This window comes from Falco biarmicus, chromosome 3, assembly GCF_023638135.1.
Source record: "Falco biarmicus isolate bFalBia1 chromosome 3, bFalBia1.pri, whole genome shotgun sequence".
Lineage (NCBI taxonomy): Eukaryota > Metazoa > Chordata > Aves > Falconiformes > Falconidae > Falco > Falco biarmicus.
The window spans coordinates 71,152,750-71,163,543 of record NC_079290.1 but is presented as its reverse complement, the minus strand read 5'-3'; the positions used below and the strand labels follow the sequence as shown (position 1 = coordinate 71,163,543).

At 40.6% G+C, this 10,794-nt stretch overlaps 1 protein-coding gene across 2 annotated transcripts in view; it reads right to left on the bottom strand.

Annotated features, from left to right (window-relative positions):
• Positions 1–518: 518 nt before the first annotated feature.
• NR4A3 (nuclear receptor subfamily 4 group A member 3) overlaps positions 519–10,794 on the bottom strand; it is a 29,062-nt gene continuing 18,786 nt past the window's right edge. For both annotated transcript variants that reach the window (XM_056332832.1, XM_056332834.1), the window contains one exon: positions 519–2,710. In XM_056332832.1, the coding sequence (XP_056188807.1) occupies positions 2,448–2,710 (263 nt within the window). In that variant the 3' untranslated portion in view covers positions 519–2,447. The remainder of the gene's footprint in view (positions 2,711–10,794) is intronic.

Genomic DNA, 10,794 nt, shown 5'->3' with positions numbered 1-10,794 from the left:
GTAGATTTATTCTGCGTTAACTCTTTCTTTTGCCACTGTGACGTGTCACTGGTTGTACTCTGGGATCAGTCTGAAGATGACATGAAGGACAATTCCACAGATGACGGGATTTGGGAGAGTATCACAGTTAAGACTATCTATGGAAGACTGGAGGACACTGGCTACGTGAAATCTCACACGGGGGCTCTGGACCTGCTACCTCCCACTCACATTCTACTTAATAAATAAACCTTGCTCAACGAAAAAGCAATTTTACTGCACTATGCTGATTTGCCTGAAAATTCTTTGTAAGGGCCCACTCACAAGAAGTGCCTGCAAGCCCTCCTCTGGCTGGTGCTCAGCACCTGGCAGGATTTGTCCCCAGATAAAAGTAATTTCTCAAGGGACTTTGTGTCTTACACAAAAGGACAAAAGTAAACATAGTTCTGGATTTTGTGTCTGTATGTTTTTGTATGCGCACATGTGTGTGAGTGTATATATATATGTATATATATATATTTAGTATATACAAAAGCAAATTCAGTCAAAATATATTTGTCTTGCTGGTCAGGCTTGTTACAGCAACCTACAAGAAACATTAGCTTCTCTGATATTTAATTATGCTATTATGTTTGCACATAAGCTTAAAAGTCAATACAAAAAGCAATACTTTTCCAAATATTATCTGCAGGTAAACTGGAAATATTAACTATAGTGATTAGAAGTCTGTTTCCCTATTGACACTACTATAAATCTTGATATAAGAATAATTTTTTCATAAAAGCACATCCAAACATAGTTAAGTGATAAAATACCAGATTACTATTTGAAAACCATACAGTGACTCAATATCTGGGTTATCCTTTGCAGCAATTAGGCAATTCATTTGGCATCTGTTTGATTGTATAATTTAATTTCCATATAAACAGCATAGTTTAAAAAAAGACAAAAGCTAGAATGTTTAAAGCTAACAAAAGATACAGTGACATCAGGTTGACATTCAAAAATTTCCTTAGCAAAATGACCAACAAAATTTTGACTTAATACAGTGCATATAAAGTTTTTTAGAACTAAACTTCTTAAATATTATTTGAATTTAGCAAAACATGAGCAAGATTTTAATATCAAAGTGCTAAACAGTACTGCCTTAGAAGTCACTGCAAATAAACTGTAAAATAACTCTGCTTGTGATTTGACAAGATATTTTATATACAAATGGTTAATAAAAAGACACGCGCACACACACACACGCACACAAATATAGGTATATACATATATATATATACACATTATATATATGTATATAGTTTTCCAACTGGTGTATCTGAGTCAGTGTGAACACCCCATTTAGTTATCGTGTGTAACAGGGCTCCCATGAGCTGGCAGTCATTGCAATAAATACAGGCAAAGCCATTACAATATACCATGCATACAAACATTTATACAAATAAAGACACTATGCGACAAATTATTTCATATTAATATGGCATCAACAGTATAAACATACAAAAAGAAGTACGAACACGGAATGTTTAAACGCAGCCCACTATATCCTTCCTAGCACTTACATTCATACTATTTTACAAGACTTGCTTGTTCTTGAAAACCATCTTCTGTCTGTTTACTAACTAGTCACTTATGTTAGAAGTCTGGAACTGACCTATCCCTGATGCTGACCCTGTATGCTCCAATCACTACTTACGCGGGTTTCCTTAGCTAAGGAACAACTGAGGCACAATTGCTCCCGTGTCTTCCACATACATCTGTCAATAAGTCACGCTACATGGAATCAAGTTTGGAAAACTCTGTCAGGTAAGTTAGTGCATGTAATTTTCTCACTTGATTTCTTCCGTTTGTTTTCATAGTAAAATAAATTAGTTAATAAACGAGACTTGGTAAGACAGCACTTTAAAAAATTGCACTTGAACATGGGAGCTAACAGCCATTGTCATTTTGCTATATTTGATTTGTATGAAATGTTCAATTGAATGTACTTTGCTAAAAAAGTGAATTTTTTGTTTAGATTGTGCTGATGTATGTGCCCTTGATGCAGGAAGTATGCTAAAGGTATCCTCACAAAATACATACTACCCTGGCAAACAACTATTTGCTGTTCTTGTTTTCAAACACAGCTTCTACAATTTTATTCCTCATATACCATGAGGTGTTAAACAACAGATTTAAAACAGTCATGTTAACCTTTTACTGCTGCTGGGATAGCATTGTCCAAAAGTGCCATATTAGCTGTTTAAAAAACCCAAATCACACAAAAGAAAACAAAGAACACAACCCCAAACCAGTAAGCCAGTAAGTTTCAGGCCTCAGGTTGTAAGGACAAAGCGCCAGAAAAGACCTCATTTTAGACTCGGAGCTGCTTTTCTGTTAAGTGAGGGCAGAAATGTTAGCTGTAAGTCACGATCCGTTTGCCTGCTCTGGTGGGCATTTGCCTTTCAGGAGGGTGGTTTGACTCAGAAGGGTAAGGTGTCCAGAAACAGCCTGTCGATAATGGAAGGGGCTGGCACCAAATCTTCCAGTTTCAGGTAAAAGATGCGCTGCAGTCCCAGTGTGCAGAGAGAACGCAAATCAGCCAGAACACCCAGTACCTTCGGCTCTGCAGACTCAAGCGGTTGTCCTTTGTTTTGGCAACTGAAAGTTAAGTGATCTTTCAAACTGCTTGTGATCTTGTTGCATAGCTCTTCCACTTTCTTTGGTTCTTTTAATCCATGTCGTTCTGCAAAGCAAGAGAAAAAACACATCAGCATCCCTACCACGAATTGAAAGAACTCGTTTTCTTCAGTGTAATCCAAATTCATATCCTGGTACTCAAAGCAAAAAGTGCTGTGGAAGTATAAGATTTCTCAAAACAGCTGGGGTTATACGCTAAGGTCCCTTTCAACCCAAACCATTCTACGATTCTTTACCGTGAGGGTGGTGAGACACTGGACCAGGTTGCCCAGGGAAATTGTGGATGCCCCATCCCTGGAAGTGCTGAAGGTGGGGCTTTGAGCAACCTGATTGAGTGGAAGGTGTCCCTGCCCATGGCAGGGAGGTTGGAACTAGATGATCTTTATGGTCCCTTCCAACCCAAACCGTTCTATGATTGTGTGACCCCATGTCAGCTAACCTTTCTGACATGCAAAGTAAGAGATGGCAAGTGCCCTTTTCTCTTTAGCTGCTAAAATGGGTGGCAGAGACGCTCAATTATGATTGAAATTCTAGTACAAGGAGGCCAAGCATCCTGTGTATCCTGCATAATTTTCATGATATGAGACAGAATTAATTGGGTGATTTTCCAGCAAAACTATCACAGGAGGTGTTTTGGAGATTTCCGTGCTTCCCCACCAGTTGTGAATGCTCTATAACTATGGCAACCATTATTTATTCAGTGAATTCAAGTGGCGATCGATATCCTTAGCCAGCTCCATCAGCGTCCGGCCTAGAATTCCACCAGGAATTTGCAGACACTGTTATAAGAAACTAAAGGCACCTTACCACCCTTTGTTATTTTCATCAGCTGCTGCTTTTTAGTTTATTCATTTTTAGAAGGTCTAAGATAAAAGAAGCCTGGAAGTTAACTGTTTTGCTTTGTGTAAGCAATGCCTCAAGTGGAAAGGCTGCTGGGTTATCCATCACAAAAACCTCAGCATTCCTAAAAGGGGAGCTGGGGTTTGTCCCCAGCTTCAATTAGCCTTTTAAAATACTAAAACGATGTTAAACACATCCACAGTTCTTTAAGTATAAGCGGAATGCGTCAGATTAGTGATTCATTAAGAGCAGGCTCTTCACAGGTACATGGGGAAAGAATGTTGTGTTGTTCACTATCAAGATTTAGTGGATAAATTAATATAACATTTCAGAACAAGAATCTCAAATAATTTTGTGATGTTTTGATTTGCCTTTGACTTTGAAATTCACAGGTAAGTATGAACTCGCTTCACAGCAAAGTCATAGTAATTTACACATGAAACAGAATTATACCAGATAAGGCAGTCTAAGAAAATGCAGGTTAAATTAATTTTAATCCACTAGACATATAAAAGCAGTGTCAGCAGCAGATGAGGACTAATTTTGGCAGTTCTTGTGTCTGATGCATTTGAAGTCATCTGCCTTCCCTGGCCCTCTCCCCTATCCCTGGCAGCCACGGGCTGCCCATTGCCCCCAAGTCTTACTCCTCTACTCCAAGGGGGCAAGCAATAGACACTTTCTCTGTCCATCCCCTAATGAACAGTGAAAGAGTACAGTTTTCTTTACTTCCAGAAGCAGGTGTAATGTCTTCACAAGGCACAGTGGTGCCTTGCCCAGGCACGTGTATATGAACTCCTTGCTGCCTCCCCTTACCACCTGTTTTGACTAGATGTTCCAATAGAACAGAAGGGATTCAATGAAGGCAGTCAGAAATGTAGAGGTCTGTTTTTCGACTGATATGCACCCATTTTACACTTCTTTCAGCTTTAGTTACTTAGGCAGAGCTAGCTGCTGAAGAATACTAGTTTGGGATGAGAGATGTGCAGACGTGTACGTCTCAGGCTGGAAGATACTGTGGTATAGCATTTAAGTACCATCAATCTGCCCTGTTGCTTCAGAGCAACACTCATCCAAGCAGTAACATCTGCTTTGGACATCTTTTTCACCTTGCAGGAATTAAAAACTGTAGGTATTCTAAGTGCCTTGTTTACATTAAAACACGAGGAGTCAATGAATATTTAAAGACTTTCCAGCAAATGGTGTATAGTGTAATTACATAAGCCTTAACTATACAGGTCACTGTGAGTAAATACTTAGGCAGATTCTGCCATTAAAAACCTGGGTGGATAAATATTTTATACAGGTTTGAAAAGCTGTAGGGTTTTGTTGTTTTTTTTTTTACCACTAGCCTACTGAGAGAATCTGCAGGACATTAAATTAATCTTGCAGTCTTTGAAGAGTTCCCATCTTTTAATCTGTTTTAAGGTTTTTTCCTGGCTATGTAAGTGAAAATGTCTTTGTAATTCTAAGGAACTGAAATACTAGAATGGATCCAAAACCTGACTGGAGCACATTTTTAAACCAGCACCTCAGTAGCGGTGTACCTGGGTGCAGAGTACCAAAAATTATCTCTGGCTCTGGAGCGTACAGCAGCACCGTTAACATTTCCAGCCAGAACTAAACAGTCTTTGTCTCACGCTGACAAGTTCAGAAGGTTTCATGAACAAATCGTACCTTTGGCGGCTAGCCATGAAACATACCAATGAAAAACACAATATGTGCAAAGATTATAATATTAGTAGCCTTACTTTACATAAAAAAATCATGGAAATTCAGAATTAAGAGATACCCCATCCTTAAGCTGCTCTCTGGTGCTACAATATTAAAGCAGTCTCTGATAAACCAAACTTCCTCTCCCGCATGAATTGCCACGCAATGGCCTTTGCTACTTGCAAATCTCTGCAAAGGTAATTCCTCATGACTGGAACTGCCTCAGGGGTTTTCAGTCTCCAATCCCTAAGGCATCCCTTATGGACCCATAGAAAGTCAAAGTCCCTTCTGCCAGTAAAGGGCACTGGATGCGCTGGCACTGCCACCGCGGTCTCTGGTGTTAGCATCCAACTAGTTTCGGACGAACGTACTTGTGTAAGAAACAGCTCCTCTGTTCGGTAGACTTCAGGAGTCGGGTCTAATTTACAAAAAGATTTCAATTTAATAGGATTTGAATAGCAGGAAGCACATTTTCTTGCCTTTTCCACGTGGCCAGACCCATTTTCACAGAGACAGGCCCACAGTCTTACTCAGCCTAAAGGGAGCAGCACGAGGCACCTGTGGTAAGTGTGTGCACTGGCGCTGAAGCCAATGGCCTCTAATTGTTCACCGTCTTCCAACGGGTGTTTTTATCCACATGGGAATGATAAGGCCAAGATTTATCCCAAGAAGGACAGCTAGTCAAAACTGGCAGCTTATCTCTAACTGATCGAGGAAACATGTAAATATTATTATATTCAGACTTTCTTACAATGACAATTAAAAAGGCTTGGGTAAAGTGAATATAGGTTTTCTCAGCTTGTGTTTCAGGATACCATTGACTTTTGCACGAAAAGTGGTGATTTATGGCAAAGATGCTCTCCATAAGCCTGTCAAAATGATTCATTGTAAATCTTGCCTCTAGAGCTCTGCAAACTTAGCAGCTCATCCTGGCAAACTGAATGCAGCAAGTGTTTTACACCTTTCCCCTCTTCCCAGGAATCTCAGTGCAATTCTGTGCTAGAATTATGCTGATCAGCAAAAACTTGATAGGAAGAAAGCAAAAGAGCAGGAAAACCCGTCACCAGCTGTGCTAGTTCTTCTTTCCCTAATCTCTGACACAGGGTAGATTATGCCAGGGCTAGGCAGACCGAGCACTACCTGAATGAGAAACAACTCCTGAGGAGCCCAAGTATTTCAAAGGCCTTGAGTACCTCAAAGACCCTTGAGCACCTCAAAGACCCTTGAGCTTTGTGCTCTGTGTCACGGTGGGTCAGTTTTAGCCTTAATTCCTCCTGAGGTGTCAGTCTGACCAGAAACGCAACAGTTTTATGCTGCAGACTTAAAATAGGCCTCTTGATTGTCTCAGTTTCAATATAGTTACCTGATTTTCTCCTTCCCCCTTCACAATCCTCTTCCCCGTCTGTAACGCAGACAAACACAAGGCTCAGTTGCCTATAGCTTTTTGATTGTCTCACACACACTCTGTGACACAGCAAGATTGCAACTCAGCAGATCCAAGCGTCTCCTTTCCTGTTGCAATGTGGCCCATATTCATCCTGCCTGACTCTCAGGCACTTCGCAAGGGTGCCCAAGCTAGGAGCGGAGACTTCTCAAGCTCCTCCTAACATCAGTGGAAGGATGGGCTTTTTAAAAAGATGATTACAATTTTAGATGGATGACTCATCTTCTGGAGGTGCCCTGTATTCTCCACCAGCTGTGCAAGGTACCTAAAGTCAGATGAGCTGAGTAACCACACAGGACATCATAGTTTGTTCCCTCCTTTAAGAAAACCACAAAATAACACAGACTGCTGGTTGCTGTAGAAGGGAAGAGTTCTTGCCTCAGCAAAAGGGTGGGAGTGGAGAAGGAGTGAGTACTTCACTTTGATGCTGACAGTATTTCCCTCAGCAAAGTGGCAGGAGGAAGGCAGACAATGCAATCTGGAGGGTTTGTGGGTTTTTTTTATATAACTGGCTCTCCTACACTCCTCCAGTCTGCCACCTGCTTGTATGTAGACCCAGCACACGAAGCACCCACTCTGGAAGATCCTGGCAACAGGACTGAAGGATATCTGCTGCTGAAGAGTAGGTGAGCCTCGACAAATTCATGTTCAGAAGGGAACTGCAGCAGCCAGACCCTTTGTAGCCAGGCTGGACTCATTACCACTTCTTGGTATGACTGATGGTGCTAAAAATTGTGTTTGTAAACTAGAATGGAAAGCCCAACAGCAGGAAGACAAACACAAACTTAAAATTAATTGAAACCTCAGAATATTCTTCAATGTTCTGGTGCCAGTCTAACGAAGCTTTAAGAGTGTGAATAAGCCTGATACATACAGTGGGTCTGGGCTGGTCTGTAACACACTTAAAATAAAACATATGCTGAAAGAGCTTGGCTGAATGAGGGCTAGAATGCTCTGTACTCGGCAGCATCCCACTGAGAGTGTCAAGTGGGTAAAACAATAATATTTTGATGTGGATAGAGAAAGGAAGAGGCCGAGAAGAAAAGCACATCAATGAAAGAGAGAAAAAATACCAGCAGTTTTAGAGCAGGCAGAAACTTGAGGCTAAATTAGAGTGTGCCCTTGAGATGATCTGCATTGGATTCTCAGTCTTTATATTTTCACACTGTTAGAAAAAACTGTACAACAGAGCATTATAAATGGTCATTTGGGAAGTTAAGGAAGCATTTTCAAAACTAATACGAGCTAATATCTGGTCTACTCTGCAAAGCTTCATCATCAACACTATCCAGTCCAGCATCGAGTGGTTTTGCAGGAACCCTTGTGACCATGCCACACACTGAACTGATAGAAATCACCCATGTGGATCTAAGGACAGAATTTGTCCCAAGATGACCAGCATTTTCTTTACATTTTGGCACTCTTCTTTAGCTCATTAGATCCTACATCCCAACAGAATAAGTGATCCAAAGAAAAAGAACAGGACAGAACCGATTTCTTGCTCTCATGGGGATGTGGGGCGAGCGTCATGTGTTGCTTCCTAACTACTTTCTTCTGGCTGATGTTTAGTGAACCACTGATGTGCTCCGGAGGAAGCTGGGTCCAGCCCTTCTTAACCAACTGAAGGAAGTAAAAAAAGAGAAGAGACACAGACAGAGGAAGATCCTAAAGGAGTACTTTAAGGAAAAAAAATGTGTTTTGGCATTGCAGAGTTTTAAGTTAACTGTTCGCAAGCCGCTCACAATAAACCAGATATACTTCTTTCATTCTGGGTGCTCTTTCAAGCTGATATCCTATTTGAAAGGGCTTGAAAATGCAGCAGCAATCTGACATGATGCTTATCCTTCTAGGCAACATACTGTAAACTCCAAGAAAGCATAAAATAAACAGAAAAAGCACAGATATATGGACTTTCTAATGGATTATACAATGCAAAATATTACAAAATCTTTTCCTGTTTATTTTGTTGTGCATACCTTTAGTTTTACTCATAGTAAGCAGTGAATTAGCAAGTATTATGATACTCACTAAGTCTCCTGTTGTTCTCTTCAAAATTACCAAACAGAATGAATGGTCATACATGCCTATAACTATGTATCCAATGCTGTGACCTGCAGCTGTGGAGCTTTTCAGCTCCAAACAAGTCAGCTGAGTTAGTTAAAGGGCACTGGAGCTACTGGGGCTGTTACTGGGGAGTCGACTTGACATCCCCAAATGGGAGATCAGCCTTCAGTACCTTGGGACACTGGGAACAGTGGAATGCCTTTTAATCTCCAACACTAATTTTTACATTTATTCCCTCTTCCTTCACTGGGAGACAGATGTCAGTTTTCCCTGTCTGTCTTGCAGAACGGAGAATATTTGAAAGAGAGCAGCGACTTCTCTTTTCTCCTTCAGCAATACTGCCAATGACTATTATACAAGAGGGTTTGTTTTCTAAGAGCACATCTTTGCTCAGGCTGTGGAGAGCACTCATGAAATCAAGAAGAACAAACAGGTCTTTATTCCCAGGAGTTTTTTTCCTTACCCAGGGAGCCAATTCTTGAATTTGGTGCTACCTATGATGTTGTACAGTATTAAAACAAGCTATGACTATTACAGAACACTGGGTTGTTGTCTTTTTCCTTTTTTGGTTGAACCATCAAGTCATGACAAGTTGACTCATGCAAAATAAAAACTGGAGCAATTTGTGTAATAATGCAGAAAATCTTGCTCAAGCCAGCACTTCAGTTTTGCAGTGTTGCTAATAAAAGTGAACAAGCAGATTCACAAAACAGAGCTTTCCTGCTCTGTCCTAGCTTGCAGCCCAGTAACAGGGCTATCCATCTGGGACATGGGAGATTCACGGTCAGATTCCCTTCCTGTTGGAATCAGACCAGAGACTGGGCCTTGGGTGTCTCTCTGAGCACCAGCTTGTTCCCAGATCATCATATACAACAGCCATTCCGCAGCGCATGAAATACGTCCAATGGCCTCAACACAAAAGACAGTGATACTCAGTAGTCAGATATCTTATGTACCTGGAAAAGGTCACTCTCTTTTGCTCTGACTCACAAAAAGGATTTGCACCAGGGTTTGCTAACTACCCATTGCCTCCAACAGTCCATTCCAGGAGAAAAGGGTACCTTCTTCAGAGAGCAATGGCCCCTCAAAGACCCACCTAAACCTAAATCATGCCTCAAAACAATGCTTAAAAATGTTCAACAGATTTCTGATTTCTAAACTTTATTATTTTTTCTCTTTTGGCGGGACCAGCTGAAAATTAGCACATGGCTTGTCATACTCAAACTGTAGGGAGAAGACATGAAGACACTTCTCATGGGATGCCACACCAGAGGCAAATCTCAAGGCTTTCCTGAACATAGAATTTCAATATACTATCACTGAGAAAGTCTCAAAAGAACCCTGTCCACCAGCACTTTGTGCTGCAGTGCTCTCTTAGCCATAATTACCTAGTTTCCTCTTTCAGGTTTGTTTGGGTTTTTTTAAATATTGTTCATTATGCAATACCATCCATTTTCAGGTGACCAAATTTCTGGCTGAGTCCCTAAGTTAGCTAGCTGACCTTGGAGATCTGAAACTGTGAATATAGATCAGTAGACACAGGAGCTTTGGTCTAACTTAGATCGCATGAAAGTATACTCTGTCCTTAAGAGCAAATCAGCAGAGATATACTGGCCTCATGAAATAAAAGAATAAGCAGAAAACGACTTTGATTTTAAGCACCATCTCATAAAAGTAAGAAAATCAAGAAAAACTTGACAAATGCAGAAAACCTTAAAGCTTTTATGGACAGAAATGGTCTCCTTTTAAGGGCAACCGTTACTTCCATTTGTTTAGAAATTTTGGGAAGACCAGCACAATATAGTCAACTCCTGAAAGGATTATTATCAAGGTAAGGAAGAAATGTGAGGTTTTACGAATTGGAAGCTTTTTCCACTAAATATCTTAGGATGACCTAAGCCAGCCACTGGACAACTTTGACTCGTCATGTAAGGGCAAGCAAACAGTGTCTAACTGAACAAAGAATTATCATATTAAATCAGGGCATGGGTTTGTAAGGAGAGTAACTTTTCCTTCTATACAATAGCTTTTTCTATATTCGCTTAGACAGCTTGCTAGGATCCTGTTCATTG